Raw genomic sequence first — 19,644 nt, 5'->3', positions numbered from 1 at the left:
CGAGCGCTGAAGAGGCGAGAGGCGGTGGACGCTGTTTTTTCCTTGGCTCTCTGCGAGCGTCAGCGGAGCGTGGAGGAAGAGGAGATGATCTAAGACCATGCTGCCATTGAGAGGAAGATGGAGAGCAGACAGATGTGCGTGGGCAGGTAGCGGCACATCAGGGCCTCTTTCTGGAGAGGAGACACCACGCAAGTCTCTGTCGGACGCATTCCTTCTTCAACACTTGAGCTGACCTCGTGACGACCAGTCTGACACAGATGTAAAATTTCCCCTCATAACCCAACATAACAAGGATGTGTTCAGGGCAGGTATGAAATCAGATCTTGTTAAAATGCCAATGATCTGTTCCTCCCCCCCCCCTCCTTCCTCCGCATAACGTTAGCTGTCACTCATCTGCGTTCCGCCTCACTGCAGACCAGCCAATAGGAAGCTGGCGCCACACCAAGAGTCCAGGCTGATAGATAACCATAAACAGAGCTGTCGGCGAGTTACAGGACACCGCACAGGTGCTATTAACACATCAGGCAGACACGACAGCATCAGCAGCGGGACACGTGCTCGCGACTCCAGTCAAGCCCTGGGATTGGTTTTCCATATGAACATGTTCATTATTGGAGCGAATGTGTGAATTCACATTCATTAAAAGGGATTTGAGGGAGTCACAGTAAGCCTGACGCGTAATTGATAAACGCCGAACCAATTATGGACAAGAGAGAGACGCCGCCTGCTCCGACTATGAAAACCATTTACATTCAAATTATGTTCCGGAAAGATATTATATAGCAAACAAAACTGAACATTGAAGAAAATAAAACCATTACGAAACGTGGACAAATGATCAATTCATTTCAAGTCATTTTCAACCCAAATTGAGAATTTTAAATCTGTATTTTTGAAACACAATGTCAAACACAAAACTGAGCAAAATATTTAAAAAAATAATCAAATTATTTAAAGATAATTATAACAATGAAATAATCAGAATTCATTCATTCTCATTTATATATTTTCAATCTGAGACTATACAATGTTAATAACACAGGACTTGAGTTATTATTTATATTTATTTGATTTCAAATTTTCTATTGCATCATCTGGAATGAATTTAAAAGATATATAGTACAAATTACACTTATATCACAGAGAAATTGACAAGAAAGAACAATCACTTAGGAGAATAAACCACGGCAATGTTTTAAGTGTTAAAAAGATCATAAGGAGCTTGTAGATAAAAACAAAAAAACAAACAAAAAAAAAAAACAGTTGTGGAAATGGCCCTAATTCTAGTAATATCATACTCACATATTAAGATTTTTCAGCTGCATCATTTTGAGGGAGTGACTTCTGAATATCTGACGACATAATAACAGCACCAAAAAAAAGTTTGTAAAAATAAGAAAGAATATAAATCCAATAAATTAAAACTTGAACTTTTATATGAAAAAAAAAATCATGAATCGATACAAAAAATGCTCCGTATGGAGACTTTATTGATAAACAGTTAAACATGGAATTATATGAAACAACATCCAAAGAGGAAGTGTCTACTTCAAAAAACTTAAAATAACTATTGAAGTTATTCACTACTAAAAGCTGGAAGAGATGAGTGACAGCAGCCTTCCTATGCAAATCCCAATCCAACTTAGTTTCAAAAAGAAAATAAAGGACTTCAGAGTAGCCATCTTGGGAAGGTTCCAGTGACACACGTGTGTCAGCACGTCTCTCACCTTCACGGTCCCTGCTGTAACCCAACATCAGCGATAGTGTCTGAGCAGCAAAGTGCTCCCCCCACGGCTCCCACCACCACTACAAAGCCCCCTTTCCCCCAGTCATTGAACAATTACCTCTACGCTTAATTTAGCAAGAAAGGAGACCTTCACTTTCCTGGTTTCCCGCCACTGAGACACTTTGTTTGACTAGCGGCTGTGACTACATCAAGAGGCTTGAGGATCGAGTCAGAAAAACAACTCACATTTTCAAGGCAGAAGTGTCTCCCAGCTAATCTGCTTTTAATCCTAAAGTAAAAACCATGATTCCAGGGAAGAAAAACAAGATATGAATTGTTTCACTCATTTACAGTGATATGACTTATATTATGATTTACAAGGCTAAACCTCATCCACTTGCATGTCAGTTTCAATTACATTAGAGTGAATTTTTCCACAAATTCACTTCCTCTAGTTGTGAAATCCATTGGATGGCTTTTCCGAATGGAGAGACTCAAGCAAACAAACAAAAAAAACAAGTGAGTCCAGGCAGTAAAACCAAGACTCTGGTGTTTCTTTATTGAGTTGACAGTTGTTTTTGACATTTTTCTGCAGTCATGTTTTCCAGTTGAATTATTTCAGATGGTAATGCTAAAGAAACTATGATTCAACAGTGCAGAAAAGCTCGAGGTGACATTTTGGCACAAATTCCTAATCTCATTTTTAACGGAAAGATTCACCTTTAAACGACTTAAAAATGCAGCTTTGCTTCAAAAATACAGATTATAAAAATGTAGCACTAAACCCACCTTTCCGAAAGTCATGACACTAGTTTATGAATGGAACCATCTAACGTGTGTCAGTTGGCGAAAACAGTAATAAATCCACACAAGTGTGAGCTATACTGCCAATTTCCAGTTTCTTCATGACACTACAGTGAATACCAGATGAGTAATTACAATCTAATAACGGCTAATACAGTTGTCATACAAGGTTTAGGCAAAGCGTTTGGTGTGCAGTTATGTGGTGGCCTCCATGTGAAGAACCTTCATGGACTCAGAGATCATCGAACTGGTGTCAATTTGTCCGTAAATACCCACTAAAAACGCTTTGTGCAGCAGGATGTCGGCGTGTTCTGTGGTGAGGAAAAGACACGATTAGTGTGTGTGTGGAGCGATGACAAATTTCAAAAAGAACCAGAACAAAATCGCGGTTTTCCTTCTTTTCTTGCAGCATGTTTTCTTGAAACATTTTTATTATGTCCTTCTTTGCTTCTGTACCCTTTCTTCTTTCATTTGGTCTTGCTTCCCCCAATTTCCTTAGACAGAGAAATTTCTTGATGCTTTTTCCTTTCTTGGTTCCTAAATTTTATCCTCTTGTACTTGCTCTCAAATATCTTCACATCGATCTCTCGCCGTTCCCGACACTTCTTTCCCCCTTTGCCATTCCTTGTTTTTTTTCATGACTTCCTTATTTCCTCCTTCTATTGTTTCTTTGCTTCTTCTATTGCTACAATCCTGACTATCTTCAGTATTTTTCCTTTTTTTTCTTGCTGTTTTTCTCTGTTTCATTCTTCACTTTGAGGTATCAAATCACAATTTCCATTGCCTTTTGCCATTTTACACCATCTCATTGTTTAAAAACAATACTAGAATGATAAACAAGATAATGATCTCCTTTGAATGTTGTGAATCTGATTCTAAAGTTGTTGAAATATTGCTGTGCATGTGAATGTAACTGTTGTCATGGAGGTGTTTTTGATAGCTCCTACCTTGACATAGAAGCACGTACTCTGGAAGGTTCCTCAGCGCCGTCTGTATGACATCGAAGTTTCCACTGCCCATGCAGTACATGAAGGTGGGCAGGAAGTCCGTTGCAAGACTGTGGCAAAGAATAATAGTGGTATATTATATATAGTATATAGTAGATTTAAAGTGCTGTCGAAGTACTGTTTTCATGACCATGTATGAAAGGATTGCTATTATTTAAAAATAAATGAAGACAGAAATAAAAATTAAAGCACTCCTATATTCATTCTTTTTTTTAAATGTCACATACATGTCACATTGAATGCCTTTTCCAAATTAGAAAAAGGACAGGAGAAGAAGTATTTCAGAAGAAGAATTTGAGGAGCTGAAGTATTTCAGAAGGAGATGAAATGTTTTGGCAGAGTTTCAAAAAATGTTTCTATGAAGTAGTATTTCTGGAAGTATTTCAAAAGGAGAAGAAAGGAAGAATAAATAATAATAATACGTATTTCAAGAAAAGTATTTCAGAAGAAGTCTGAGAAGATAAGAACTTCAGGAGAAGATGAAAAAAATAAGTGTTTTGGAAAATATTAGAAGAAGTAGTAGGTCAGACTAAAAAAAGCACTTCAAAAGAAGTAAAGGAAGTATTTCAGAAGAAGTCTCTCAGCAGAAGTATTTGAGAAGTAGTATTTGAGAAGTTGAAGTAGTACATTTGAAGGAGTATTTCAAAAGAAGTCTTTCAGAAGAAGTATCTCAAAAAAGTATTTCGGAAGGATTATACCATACGAAGAAGGAGTATTTCTTGAGTGTGTGCGTACCAGGGATTGTTCTGGATGCACCGCAGAGCCAGACTGAAAGCCATGTTGCGACTCAGCTCCTCAGACGACGTCATGAGTCTCTGCAGGTCGCTCTGTAAACAACATCATCAAGTGATGACAGACAGTTCTCATACTGCCGTGCACTGATTTCAACTTTGTGACTCACGATGAAGTACTGGATGATCTCCGGGCTCCTCCGCGACTTCTCATCCACTTCTGTCAACACCTCCAGCACGTCTGTGGCAGGTGGGAAAACAAATTGGAATATTAGTCATTTTCATTTTGGGCGTTGGATACGTGATCCCGCTGCAGCTGCTTGTCCGTTACCCTCCACTGCTTCTCCTCTTGACAGCTTCTTCAGGTACATCGTCATGTCGGCACCGCTCAGAGGGACCGAGGCGGAGATGTTCACTAAAGGCAGCGACCCGGCTGCCACGTCATCTGGTAAGAAGTGAAAAACAAATAAACTTGTGCTCAACATCAGCATATGTGTTCCGTAATCTAATGTGTAACCCACGGCATTTATCTATTTAACCAAAATTAAAATGAACGATTAAATAAAGGTCACAAACTGACCATCTCTTTCATCTTCAGCCACCTCTGAAGAAGAGTTTTTCACTGGCAGAGTGAGTCCAGCCAGCAGAGACTTCAGCTGCACCAAGTCAGGGTTTTCAGCACACAGGTTCCTGAAAGGAGGAATGTCAGGAGTGTCACATTATCTAAGTGTCCAGAACATGAAGGGAGGTGAACTCACTGCAGGATGTTGGAGTGCTTCTGCAAGTAAGGAATGGCAGCGGCAGCGTTGTTTGTGATGTACTTCTGTGTGAACTGCAGGAACTTGTTGATGAAGATTAACGGGGAGCGGGTCCTCTGGAAGTTCTGCACTCACAACAAAAAAATAATCTTTAGTTAAAAGATATTTACAACATCTTGATTAAATAAGACTTTCCAAAGCCCTTCATAATAATGTCAAATTATAATGAATTTTCTTGAGACAAAGGTAAAATTTTTCACAGTAAAAATAGTTTGAAGATTGAACACTAGATGGTGCTGGTAAGCTACACATCTTCCTCGACTACTGACCTGAAGTACTTTCATGAACGACAGGAGGCAGTCCTGTAGCGCCTTCTGGTGGTCGCTGTGGAACAGCAGCGGCTGCAGCAGCTCCAGGATGGCGAGGACGTTGCTGAAGAAAGTCATGTGGTTCTGCTGCCGGAACTCCTGCATGTTGAGATGAACGCGACCGTGAAGCAGACCAGCGATCATTGGCAGGTGTCTGAGGGGATGAAGAGCAGAGATAAAGTAAACCGTTTCAAGGCAAAATGAGGGTTTTGTATCACCTTAGCAGCAAGACGGGATGAGAGACAGCAAGTTTCCTGCAGGCCAGGTTTGCATCGGAAACACGACCCTCGACTGACTTGGAGTCTCCGACATCAGCCAGCAGTGTGACCAGCCGGTGGACAAGAACATCCAGCTGGAATGTAGAACACATAATAACTTGTTAATATCCCCTCAGCTGCTACATGACAGACTTGGATATGTACCTTGCAGCTACTGCTTTCCGCTGCTCCTCCACTGCTCAGCGTGCCTTCGGGCAAGGTGACATGCTGGATCACCTCAGGGAAGTGGAGGTAGATCTGCAGAAGAAGGTTCTGGCAACGTTTGCTCATGGCGCTGAAAGATTAAAAGTTGTACAGGAGTGAAAATACTTCAGAGATCATACATAGTTTTACTATACTGTTGTAGTTCTCTTTGAAATAAATTCAAAATTGACAATCCTTTAGCCCCTAAAGGGATTTGACAAGCAATAAAAAAATAGAAAAATAAAAAGCAGTTTCATTCAAGCTCAAATACCAGGAATACCAGCTACAAATGCCAGTATTAAAGTGAGTCTCACTCGAAACTGTGCCGTGCCAATTCGCAAGCATGGGAAGACCACTCAGTTGCTCACTCCTACCCCACCAGCTGAAAAACACCTGGATACTACACTTATTAAGAAGAAGAAAAACAGTAAACACTTAACAAAAATGCCTCTATTCTATATATATGAGTACTTGCAATGAATTTTAAGGCTTTATAGAAGACATTATAAACTGTAAGACCACTGTTTTCTGGATCACCTCATATAATATTACTACAATAACACCAAACCACTCCATATAACGTAAGTACAAATTACACTTATTCTGCCATATAAATGCATTAATTCTGTTACTTCTAATATTTAATAAGCCCTGTTTTAGGTAGTCAGCATGACTAAACACTGCAAGCACACATAGCTTCAACGTCAACCCATCGCAACATATCATATATTAAACTAATGCAAAGCGATCCCCATACACCGTCTGTGTAAGACGCGCTTTTAAATTGACATGGTTGATGAAAGCACAGGTGGCTGCTCAATGGCTTTTTGACTTTGCCCAGACTTGACAGCTGATGAGGGAAATTAAGTCAAACAGGTAAAGGATGAAAGTGCCAGGCCAGAGAGCTTATAAAAAAGGGGCTTATGGACACAGTGGGGGAGCTGCAGGTGGTGGTGGGGAAAGTTACGGCGAAGGGCGGCCTTCGGGAGTGAAGCAGAAAGAGGATAAAACAAGGCACATCAAGCGACCTTAAATGAAACTGACATATTTGCCGGCTTCAGTCATATAAAATCCTCTTAAAAGCTCAAACCCAGCTGAAGTATAACTCAGCTAATGAAAGAGGTTATTACAGCTATGTGCTGAGTGAATCAGAGCAACCTTGACTGAGAGAAAAGAGAGTCGAGAGAGAGCTTGAAATGAAATAAACAGCAGCTTATTCGACAGCAAGAATAATGTTCAACATACAATCAAGGGTTCCCTCGACATAAAGGCCGGAAACCGAAACTTTCAAACAGCTGCTTCTTTTTTTTTTTCTTTTATTTTGTCGCCATTTCACCAGACAGCTTAGCAGTACTTAAAATGCAGTAATTTGGAAGCTAATTTTGCTTGACCTTGGCCAAAGATTCCTCATTAAAGTGGTTTAATAACCAGAGCCATATTCATGAGGGGAGCGCTCGCCTCCACAAAGAGTTGCACCCTGATCTCTGACAGCAAAGTCGGGAGCAGGAATTCACAACACAAGCTAGGAGCTTCAGCCTTAATCCTCTTGGCTTCATTATAACACACTGAGCTTTTAAAGAGATCACAGCGCAGACGACTTCTGCTGCTTTTAATTTCACACCAATAGACCTAATTATCGGGTGTTCCCGGGTCTGCGTTTGACAGTACAAGTTGGGAAAAGTTGCTCAGAGAAAGAAAATCTCTTACCAAAGTTTATCAGCGCACAATGATTTAGAGGAAACAAATAAAAAGTCTTCGTATTTGGGGTTAATTAGGAACCTGGTTTAGTGTGGCAGCATGAAAGTGAGGATGCACGTGACTGCATTAAGAGATGAACAAGTGTGTGATTCACTTGATATTGAAGTTGAAGGCCAACATCAGGCTGCTTGCTGTGCATTTAAAGGCTTTAAATAATTTGAACTGACAACCTGCATCTTCTTGTACTGACTAAACAATACACACACTTCAATATGGGAAGACGGCAGCAACAGAGCTCCACAGCAGCAACAGTAGCAGACAACAAAATGACCTAACCTAAAATATTCTGTGCAAAGTTCAGGGAGAAACAAGAATATGTATATACTGTGTGTTCAATAATGTTTGTAGTTTCATGAGACATCAAAAGGTGAAAGTAGTATTTAATGATGAATAGGTTAATGCAGCTGCTGAATTGTTATTCTACCCCTTAGCCAAAAAACTTATCCTATGTTGACTACATTCTCCCCAAAATTATACAGATGTTGATCTACAGGATTTTTTTCCCATGTTTTGATTTCCTTTTAAGACGGCATCCAACACGCAGGTATAATCATTAAAAATAGTGGCACACTACCTGTCTTCATACTTCTTGGTGCAGTTCATGAGATACTCTGTTACTCTCTTGATGTTCCCCAGATCTGCGTTGCAGTAGGAGTGTAGGAGGGGCAGCCGGGACTGGATGAGAGAGCAGGACGTCTGTTCCAGAGAGTTCTTGTCATTGCTGGGAGACTCTCGGCTGTTGAGCTCCGACTCTGACAGTATCAAGTCCACCAGGCTGATCAGCTCCTCTGAGCTGAGGCGCAACACAAACTTCTCTGTTTTTTTCTGGGCAAAAAATGAAACAAACAGCTGATGGCATGCCGATGCCAAATAGAAAATAGTGACTGGTGTATGATCTCACTTGTGGGATCTTCTGGTCGCGTCCCTGCCAGATACGAGGGATATGGCTGCAGGCCCAGAGGAAGTCCAGGGCAGAGGACGGGTCCAATCTGAAAAAAGTCAAACCTTCCTCATGATGTGAAAATAAAAAAATGGATTATGCCTTTATTTGGATCAACATACTTGTAGTCCCTTTGTTTGCCGAGGATGGAGCTGATACACTGCAGCAGTGTAGACCAGTTGGACTGATGAGTCAGCAAAGCTAAGAGATATGGTCTGTAGGCTGGAGTTCCTTTAGCCTATACCAAAAAAAGACAGCATTTTTCCCCAGATCTTTTTAACTACTCACTGTTAAAATAATCGTTACCTTATTTAGAGCAAACAAAAGCTTCTGCTGAAGGTCTGGGCACACAGACGTCACCTCCGGGTCCAGATACTCCATCCAGTCCACAAGTAGTCCAGAACTCAGGCCCGATTTGGTCACCTCAGAACTAAAACTTAGTGGAGAGCACACGTTTTTAATACAAAGAGCATTGTTTTGCTATCACTACCAAGCTCTTGAAATTCAAAACAAAATTGCAATTTAAAAAATGACTAATTTGAACCTTTTTAGATCAGCCTCCTTTTTAATGGCTCGCTCTTCACTTTCCTGGAGAAGCAGAGAGATCACCATGGCGACAGGGCCAGCTGTACCATTCTGTGTTCCGACGGTCATCAAAAGAGACAGTAGCTCCTCCAGATATGGAGACTTCACTTCCATCAAGCCATGTAACACTGGGAAACAACATTCATGTCTATGACTGTCAACCATTAAAAAGAGGATGCAACTCAAACATGGCACAGGTGATACTAGTGCACAATATGGGGTAATACGGCCAAAAAGGAGAAAACGGAGGTCCACAGCATGCATCTTGGTGATACATCTAGTTACCATCATGTCTTAAAAAACAAGACTCATGGCTCCAGCTATTTATCACGCGGAAAAACAATGGAGTCATAGTCCATGTTTTAAAAACAGCAAGCGCAAATCCAGACTTAAAACATAAACATTAAACATTAAAAAAAAATCTTCTACCTTTTGCGATGAGCTCCGCCTCGGCATTGCACCTCTCCCCAGCCCTCAACATTGAAATAATTGTTCTCAATGGGACATCTGTATCTGTGTGATACGCCAGCGCTTCAGCCAGGTGGATGAATCCAGTGCGCACTAAGGAAAAGAAAACAGTTTTTACTCCGTTTTTTACTTGGATTAGAGAAACAGCACAAGCAGTCACTCTTAGTCAAGACTCGTACCATCATTGTGTCTGTGTTTCAGAGAGTTCTGACCAGCAAGGGACTTCACTAATGTCTTCAGTGGTCCTGCCTCTACAGTTGGATTGTCCAACCAGATCAACATTTCAACGATGACCTTGAGGAATAGCGAGGAGAAGGTGTTGTCCTGGGACACTAGACGCTGAACAAATCAGTTGCAGAAAACAATGTTAAGAATAACATCAATTTCTATGTTGTAATTATAATATTACTATTTTTTTACCAGGTAGAGATGCAGCTGGCGCATAAGAGGACAAGAGAGGGAGTGGTGACGGTGCATTGACATGACGATGGGTCCTCCGTGCGCAGAGGTTAGTAAAGTAGCAATGGCTTTCAGGAGACAAAAGGCAAGTCCGCCTTGCTGGATGTGGCCTTTCTTGGCCAACATCAGTTCTTTTGCCAGGGACTGCTGCAAAGCCAGAGACAGCTGGCTGGGCGGGGGGCCAGGCCAGCGGGGGTCTGGTTTTATTGGAAAGATCTGTAATTCAACAAAGACAAAAGACAGTCAGCTGGTTCTGTTTTTCAGCAAGGCCTTTTAATAGGTCTTACCTGGAGCAACATTCCAGTCAGATCATCCTTCGGTCCCACGACAGGAAGCTGACTAGCAGCTCTCATCTTGACTGAGCCGTGCGGCGCCTCAGTGGATACTTTCATTTTACTTGTCTCGTTACCGTCTGCATAATAGAACAAAATCCGAAATGTGACACTGCTTTAAAACTATTTTTGATTTCCAATGCATCACTCACCTCTGCTAGGAGGAAGAGAAGAGCTCAGTAAAGCATGAAAAGTGTGCCCCCCAGTGGCTCCTCGCTCATGCTGCACCTCAACCAAGTGGGCCATGTAATCTATTTCAACACACAAAGAATACAAATCAGCACTCAAAGGTTACTGAAATCCACAAAGCCGGTTTACGTTTGTCCATGATGTTCTCCTCCAGAGTCTGCTGATCGTGAGAGACGGCCTGGTCCAAATACTGCAGCAGCTTACTCATGCTGGACACAGGGATCCCAAAAGACTGGACGAACAAAAGCAGCTGCTGTGGCTCTAGGTCTTGTAAGGCTGAAATAAATTCATGTTCCTCGGTTTACATTTCTACAAGGCAAAATATGACGCATTTTAATGACTTTAGCTGTACCTGCATCAACCAGTCTAGCGACCTCTGATCGAATCATCCGGAGTTTCAACCAATCAGGAAGCAGAAGGGCCTCCTCTGATGTGTCCACCAGGAATGCCACAGGCAAAGGTTTCTTATCAGGGAACCATATGTCCAGGAGATTGAAGAAGTCACTCTCTCCTTTAAATAATAAATAAAGTGTGAATGAAACAATGCGATCATACGTCCGATCAAAAGACATACCTTTGGGGGGTCCAAGGGTGAGGAGGATGACCATAGCATGGACAACCAGGATGTGCATTGTAGCGGTTTCTCCTGTGGTCCACCGCAGGAAAACCTGGTCCTGAGATTCAGACTGAAAAACAGAAATTGTTGCTTTCTTTTTAAATGCGAGATATATAGTTGATGATATATATTCTAAAACATATATTCTAAACATATTCTAAAACATAAATAATGTATGCAAAATTCTTTAAATAAAATACGTAGAGTCCTCATTTTCAGAGGCATGGCACTGTATGGTGCCTATTCTGCAGCTTTGAACAAATTTTTCAAAAAAATCTGCTTCACTTTTAAACCACGAGTGCCACCAAACAGTCACCTCTGAGAATCTTAACAGTTGATTCAAATGTTGGAAGTGCACAGGAAAGCCTGGTGAGAACACAAGATGGTGACTATGGTAATACACTAAACTTTCCCACCAAAAAACAACAAAGAGAAACAATATGGAGCAATTTGAGGAAGTGGTCAGCAACACCATACTTCATGATCTACAACCCCTGGGTGGTACTCACCCAGCTGTAAAGATCCTCTCCATCCTTCGTCTTCCTCATTCGCCTGATGTAAGCGGAGAAGATGTTGAGAAAAGCGCTGAGCACAGCATCAGCCTCCGGTCTGTACGAGTGTTTGGAGAAAAGGCTGTTCATGATGGTGGAGCGCTCGACTATCAGCCGGGCAACATCCTGGAGGGAATTAAACAGGCCGTTATGGGAGGAAAACCAAATTAAAGTTTTGCTCATTTACCAAAGCAAGGTCGTTGTGAGACGCCTGCTCCTCTACTGGTGCATGCTGGGATAGATAGATGAGGTAAGCACTGATCGTTTGTGGATCAGTTTCCATGTGTATTGCCTAAAGAAGCATATAAAAGGTTAACAAAAGCTCAGGTTTAAGAATCTAACAAACAATGGTTCTCTGACCTGCTGTAGGGCAGTGGATGTCATTCCTCTAACACTGTCAAACATCGGAAGCTTGGGGAGATCCTGCAGCAGCCACTGGTAGCCTGGCAACAGCTCAGCATCTGTCGAGTCTTCCTCCATTGGCTGGTCTCGCTCCTCTCCATCTTTCAACCCACCCTCGCTCAGAACCAAAGAGAGACCCTGCAGAAGATGCAATGGTGAGCAAGAGGTTCTTAAGACATATAACTTTAAAGTTACAGTTATATTTTACGACCTTCATCGCCAGGACTCGTGAAGCCACTTGAGAGGAACTGAGCCGTCGCAGGAAGTAGTCCAGGACTTCACATGTTGTCTGTTCATCAGCTTTAGGACCCAACAAAAGATCCTGAAGCCGGCCAAGCAGCTGTCTTTGCTTCTGTTGTCTCTGAAGTGTCATTTAAATCATACACATAAATGTTTATATTCCACAGGACTGGTACCTATCACTCTCAAACCTGTCTTTTCTTGGCCCTCTGTTCCTTGCTCTCTGCTTCATCGTCGTCATCTATGGAGAGAGAGTCGTCTGCAGCATCATGCAGCAGAAATTCACACAGGCACTGCACCGGCAGCACATCTAAGGACCCCTCACTGGACTGGACCAAATCAGCCAGCCATGGCATAGACTGGGAGGAGGCCTGCAAACAGGAATGTGTTTAAGCGTGTTAATAGTAGACGTCTAAAGTGCGTTGGAGAAGTATTCAACACTTTATGACAACGAGGGAAGTCAAGGTTTGAGATTAGCCTTATAAGAAGCGACACGTATGGTCGTGCATGTTATGTCTATGTGTTATGTTGTGTGTATGTCAAAGTTTCAGGGTCAAACTGTTGATCAACAAATCAATATTATTTAAGATAACCAATTATTTTTCATCGCCATTAAAGACATTACACAGAAACAACGAGGGAACAAGTGGAATAAAAAGTCACATTTGTAGCACAAAATTTAAGTCACTTTAAAAACCTGAATAAACAGTCATTACTGCACTCTGTAAAAATCAAAGGATCACCTGTCTCTGGATAATGTTAAGAAGGAAGTCGGGGCTGCGGCTGCGGCAGAGGAGGTGGCCGAGGCGCAGGGACTGGTTCAGGGTCTTGACTTGTTCCTGGACCTGCGGAGGAGGTCTTCGAGGTGGGCCTCTAGAGATGGTTGGATCAGAAACAAATCACTTAAACTACAGTATAAAAAGGGCTGTAAATATCAAAATATCAGGAGGAAAAAACAATGTTTTGAAGAAGGAGAAGAAATGGACAGTTTTTGTGGTTTTATTCACAAACCACACCACATTCAATGCACCAAAGAGAGACAGAATAAATGTCATTTCGAGAGCCTACGGTGCGTACCCTCCAGCATGCGCCCTCCTGGGGTGTGCCAGTCATGGCCTTGATACAAAACAGAAGCATCTTTTGCAGCTGAAGACAGGATCTTGGCTAAAATCCCATCTCTGGGTTTTAAAAGTACAAAGGTCAAATGACCCCTCTCTGGGACTAGTGTTAATACACTGAAACGGCGGCTGTGTTTAACAAAATTCAATTTTTTTTCATAGATCAGTGCAATACACTTATAAGAATAAAGTAATGACATTATATTATATTACCAATGCAATTGACTGAGTGACTAGATATCAAAAATAATGCGTCATGTTTGACAAAACGGACATGGTTGGTGTGTTCACTGATTTTGAAGGAACCAAAAAACAAATCATTTCATATTATCAAAATAATAAACAGGTGCTGTCTCTATTATAAGATGAATCAACTAAACATTGGCCATCAGTGGTGTCCCTTACCGCGGCTCCAAACTGGTCAGCTGAGATAAGAGCAGACTATTGCTCTCCGTTATGGTCTGCTTGGTCGAAGCTGCAGCCAAGTGGCTTTCAAAGGCCAGGATCTCCTGCTTCTCCCTCTGAGAGACCTGCAGCTCACGACTGATCATCTCCGTCTTTGTGTCGTCATCGGCAACGGTGCAGGGTGGGTAGGTGTAGTTACTGAAAAGGATTGTCTCCAATAAAATAACTGAAGTTGTTTTCAAATCAACGACTTCTAGTTTACTTTGTCATGACCATCTCCATGAGCATCTTCAGAGTTGGGTAGCCGTCCCACGCAGCCAAACCTGGAGAGGAAAGTAAAATATAAAGCTGCTGCATAGTCAATTATATGTATCTAAAAGCTGCATGTGGATTTGTAATCACCAATTTTCTGTGGATTGAATGCAGCTACGACGAGCAACAGCAACCAAGCTTTCCAATAAAGAGTGGATATGGCCAGGTTTGGAGGCTGGTACCTAAGGAAATAGTGCGTAAGATTTCAGGCTGCACAACAAAATAGAATACAAGTAATATCCGCACCCTGCTGGAAGCTGGATGTTCTCAGGATGATGGTATGTACACAAGTTCAAGACAGCATCAATCAGTTGGATCCTCTCTACTTTCAACACCTCTAAATCTGTGTGGGGAAGAAAACATTATATTTGATGGTCACAAACATTTTTTTGTAACTCACCATCAGACTGAACTCCAGCGGCCCTTTTAACCAAGTGATCAGCGAGCTCCATAGCATCAGCCGGACCAAGAGGCAAGTCTCGGGAGAGTCCGATCACCAGGATGCGCATTAGCGTGTCCTCCAGCAGGGGCACCTCTGAGCAGAGGCGCAAGAAGAAACTGGAAAAGGAGGACAAATGATTAGAGCATGACAAACATTGATTTTACATTTACAGTGATATGCACCTGCAGTAAAAACAACGGTAGTTCATAAGATTACAGAGCTATTGTATCACAATTTAAGGCCTACTTTCTGTCGCTCTCAGGGGGCCAGTTGTCCCACTTGTAGTATGTTTCCGGCTGCTCCGTGAAGAGAACCTTGTGAAGGCTGTGGAGGAAACGAATGAAAAATAAAGTTACACACCTCACATGACATACTATCAATAATAACGTTAATAATAAAGGAGGACACCAACCAGTGGATGTAGTCTTTGGCACCGACTTTGCTGATGGTGGGAACGACGGTGTGAAGCCACCATACAGCATCCCTCTGTATTGCTGCAATCTGATTCTGAAACGATCTCAGGACCTCCAGATCTGAAATTCAACACACTTCTTAGTGAAAGTCATGTGAATTTGATGTACTTTTATTGAAAGATCTTCACTCACTCTTCTTCTCTCCTTTGTCCCAAGCGATGCCTGCTTCTTTGACCTGGGCAGTGATGCCCAACATCATGGAGACAGTCAGCAAATCTGTCACTTGGATGACGAAACGCTCCTGTGAGGACCAAACAGGGATTAGGTCTGTTCACCAATGAAAGTGAATGAAGGGTTTCATGTCAGTTACTTTGAACTCCATGTCCACGTAGCTGGATTCTTTACGCTCCTGCATTAACCCGAAACAGAAAGACTGGAAATTGATCTCATGCTTGGTTTGTTTGATGATCTCCCTCAGTAACGCACGGGATGCTCTCAGATAGTCATCCTTGTTGGTGAGCAAGTCCTGGAACACCATGGCCAGGAACTACAGAAACAACAGAGGGCATGTAACAACACAGGTGGTGGAGATATTTTAAGAATCCCAAGTGCAAAAATCAGTCACCTTTGGCGCCTGCTCAGGGCTGTGCTGCAAAACTGTATGGAGAACCTGCATGTTGTTGGGATTCCTGGCGTTTGAAAGCTCATTGAAGATCACCAGCTTCACCATGGTGGCCAGATTGTCTCTGTGTGCATTTAGTAGCTCTCTGCAAATTCAAAAATAAAAGAAATTAAATTATTTATTTTCATTATTTATTTAATTTTGAAATAATTTAAAAACAGCATCAAGCAACTTCCAGAGTATTAACTGTAGTGTTCAATTTGCTTTCTGCTGAACAAATGGCATACAAAAGAACAGAAATAAAACATAAAATAAATTTGAAAAAATGAATAAAATACTGATTCATTTTATGCTGAATTCAAGATATGTAATGGCAATAGCTACAATTTCGATGTCACTGAATTAAGCTTCCTTCTCATCTCTCAAACGGACCAGAAATTATTGCAAATGACAAGTAAGTTGGTGCTGCCAGACGCCCCGGAGATTACAGACAAAATCCGATACAAGAACATCATGTACAATAACCAGTTTCAATTGAAATGATTGGACTTTAATCTTGTCATCATAGACCTTTGACGCTATGAATATTAGTTCAGCTGTAGGTGGGGAAAGGCTGTAAGATGAGATGACAGACCTGACACACAGCATGTAGTGATTCAACAGGACTTTAGGTTTCAGACGAATCTTGATCAAGTTAGAGACGACCTCCATGTCGTCTGCTCCATGCGTGTTGCAATTCATGCACAGCGACATGAGGAGATCTTGGGCGGGTCGTGTCAACTGAAGGAAAACAAATTTAAACTTCACAAATAGTTTTCACTTCAAATGACACAAATCACACAAATGCCCTCTCACTTTTGGATTCTGAAGCCACATCTCCAATCTCTGCACGGCCATGAGTCTTGCCTCCTTGTAACCACACGTAGCTGTGAGCAGGCGAAGCAAGTTTCTGGACACATTATCCATGGGCTGCCTGCGATTCAACTGATCCCTGAGGACTTCCAGAACATAATCCTCCACACTCTCCGCCAGCTCTTCATATCTACAAAACAAAAAAACACGATTAAACAAGGAATAAAAATATACTTTATAGGCAGAATATAGTGTAACAAACCTTGGCATGACCTGTCCTTCGTCCTCTGGGCTGAGTTTCTCTTCTGCGATCAGCAGTTCTGTCTGGCTATCATCCTCATCAGGGTTTGATGGATGAGGGCTGCTACCTAAAAAAAAACAACAACAACAAGGGTGTACAACGGATATTCTGAGCTCAGACTAGCATTTATGATATTGATTAAAGAATACCTGCACTGAGGTCACCGGCCGTGCGACCAGTGTCAGCCTGCAGCAGCATACTCTTCGGAGGCATCTTCGTTCCAAAAGCAGTTTGGATGTTGTCGACAAAATTCTTACAGTGGGAACTGTCCACCCAAATTCGTTCCCCCAGGGAGTCTTCGATGTAAACCTAAATACAAAACACATGGAAAATTAATAAACGTATTCATTTCAAACAAAAACGAAAAGCAATAGTTTTAGGAAATTATTGACATTCAAAATAATAAAAAAAAATATAATAATAATAATAATAATAATAATAATAATAATAATAATAATAATAATAATAATTTTTTAGGCCTACAACCACACAATTGTAATCGTAATACGGAAAGTAATATGATTTCCTCATCTGCGGTGAAATTTTGATGGTCACAAACAAACAAAAATTCTACTTAATAGTTGTCAGTACCTTTTGTATCAGAAAGAAAATAAGCAAAATAAAATGATACTGTTGAGGTATAAAAATGGATGCAAATGATTAAAACAATATATGCAAATTGAATTAGATTTCACATTCAGTAAAATAAATAAATAAACATCATTAAAAGAAGTAATTTCGTAAGCGATTTTCTTACCTTAACAAATATTTCGGGCCAGTTCTCATCCTCTTCGTAAGCTGCCATCAGCAGGTTGCAGGCTAGGACAGATACAAGGCTGTTGCCTTTGGCTTTGAAGTTGATGGAAGCATCTCGACGCAGAAGACTGCACAAAGCCTGGTGAAGAGAGATTGACAACAGATGGGGAAATATAAGAACACTAATAACATACTAAACTTCCATGTGACAATCTTAAAAAGTACTTGAACGGTTCTATACAATAAAGTATGGTCTGATATTAATTCAGTGGCAATGTAAGATGACCAAAAGTTAAGTGAGAAGTGGCAATGCTCAATACTTCTACAGAGAATGTACTTTGAGGAATCCCAGCAACAATCTGCTCCATTCCAATTGTTTTGTAATGTATAATGTAATGGCATGCACGGTGCATGTAATGTATACCGTATATCAATGGAAGGTAATGTCAACAGGCAATAGTGAAATATATAATTATGATTATTAATAGATTATAATACAATCTTATGTCATACAAAACTCATTAGATGGCTTTTATTAGTCCCACATTGTTTCATTGTATAGCTTTAAATACTTAAAGCATATGAATGAAAGATAGATCAATCAATAAAATAGAATTTTCATACACAAGCACTTCTCTGTCAAACACAGACTGATGGTTACCTCTATTATTCCTTCTGTTGCAAACACGTTTGGCTTGATCTTAGCCAAAAACATGAGACTAAGGTACAGCGTGATGTCAGGCTTGGCTCTGTTCATTTTCAGTTGCTTCACAGCTCCACAAAGTAAGCCCTCAATGCGATCATCGTTTCCTTCTGACTCGGCCGCTTCAATCTCATCCAACAACACAACCGGTGACACTAGAATCACAGAATAGAAAAGGGGTTTTGAGTAGGAGCCAAATTTAAATTTGCTGTGTTTTTACCTTCAATGGGGACAACAGAAGGCTCTTTGATGGAGGGCGATATAGCCCTCTTGTCCACAGCAGCAACATCAGCGAGTCTTCCTAGGGCACTGACTGGAGGAGTGGTGGAAAGCTTAGGCCGCTTGGTAAGGCTGGACAGTCCAGATGACGAAGGGAGGTTGGAGGCGGTCTCTCTCTTGCGGTCTGCAGGTAAACCAGGAGCTGCTGGCTTCAGGAGCACAGCTGGGGCTTTTGCATCCCCACTTTGGCTTTTTGATCCGAGAGCAATGAAGTCTCCCGGTGGGGGATGACCTGGTAAAAAAAAGTTGTCATTCATTAACTGAACAGTAACATATTCAACACTGACATAACCGCGACTGTTATCGTACCAGAAGGCTTCGCAGCGCTGGGACGCCTCAGAGTTGCTGGTTTTGGTCGGTTCATCTTGCTTTAAAAAGCCTGGTGGTTCATGTCCTTTAGTACAGTACTTTCTGTGGAAAAGAATAGATGGAAAAACACGACACCGGGTTAACAACGAATTATTATTGAAGTTTGTTTCCTTTATCATGCGTCAGTGTTTAAAAACACTTCTTAATAATAACTATTTTTTATTCGGAAAGAAGCCTTCAGAAGTGACGCGTGAAGATACGCATTTCAATGTAGAAGACAGTGCTAAGCTAACAACAATCGCGCCTCATGCTAAAAAAAACTTCACCATTTAGCAGAGTTCTCGAAACCTACCATACAGCCCAACAAGACATGTGCGCCCCGTTTTATTCACCCGCCTGGATGAGGGGTTTGTTAAGTATAAATGACACAAAATTAACGGTAATAAACAAAAGCTATCAATTCATCGGACTTAAGGGATGTTCTTCTTCTTTGACACTATAAACGACAATCACCGGGACTGTTCACACTGCCCTCTAGTGTCCAGGAATAAAACTTCCCGACGGAATAGAAAAGTTTCAATAATAAAAATAAATACTCAAAATTTTACAAATTGACGAATATCATTTTTTTTAACTAAATTAAAACGTCAATATACCAACAGAAAATCGTACTTGTCAGCAGTCATAATTTAACAACACATTTGCTGTACTAATTCATGTCAAGTAAAAAATAAATA

The 19,644-nt window shown here is 41.2% G+C and overlaps 1 protein-coding gene across 1 annotated transcript; it reads right to left on the bottom strand.

The window, feature by feature from the left end:
- Nucleotides 1–1,841: 1,841 nt before the first annotated feature.
- Nucleotides 1,842–19,405, bottom strand: ints1 (integrator complex subunit 1). Its single transcript, XM_053852573.1, has 48 exons — nt 19,260–19,405; nt 18,908–19,009; nt 18,540–18,830; nt 18,278–18,474; nt 17,618–17,755; nt 17,010–17,169; nt 16,822–16,927; nt 16,563–16,749; nt 16,342–16,487; nt 15,711–15,852; nt 15,456–15,632; nt 15,278–15,386; nt 15,085–15,205; nt 14,919–14,996; nt 14,631–14,788; nt 14,477–14,573; nt 14,321–14,412; nt 14,181–14,241; nt 13,919–14,116; nt 13,139–13,268; nt 12,587–12,766; nt 12,367–12,516; nt 12,114–12,293; nt 11,941–12,045; nt 11,712–11,879; nt 11,161–11,272; nt 10,939–11,097; nt 10,716–10,862; nt 10,550–10,648; nt 10,353–10,477; nt 10,027–10,281; nt 9,786–9,945; nt 9,568–9,699; nt 9,098–9,266; nt 8,860–8,989; nt 8,676–8,791; nt 8,515–8,602; nt 8,188–8,438; nt 5,817–5,946; nt 5,613–5,746; nt 5,356–5,548; nt 5,027–5,151; nt 4,849–4,958; nt 4,600–4,713; nt 4,439–4,509; nt 4,273–4,364; nt 3,478–3,587; nt 1,842–2,841 (listed from the first exon to the last, which is right to left on the bottom strand). The coding sequence occupies exons 2-48, from the start codon at nt 18,960–18,962 to the stop codon at nt 2,726–2,728; spliced, it is 6,564 nt and encodes a 2,187-aa protein (XP_053708548.1). The 5' UTR covers nt 18,963–19,009; nt 19,260–19,405; the 3' UTR covers nt 1,842–2,725.
- Nucleotides 19,406–19,644: the final 239 nt, after the last annotated feature.

Source organism: Synchiropus splendidus, chromosome 19, assembly GCF_027744825.2.
Source record: "Synchiropus splendidus isolate RoL2022-P1 chromosome 19, RoL_Sspl_1.0, whole genome shotgun sequence".
Lineage (NCBI taxonomy): Eukaryota > Metazoa > Chordata > Actinopteri > Syngnathiformes > Callionymidae > Synchiropus > Synchiropus splendidus.
This window is presented reverse-complemented; position numbering and strand designations above follow the sequence as displayed.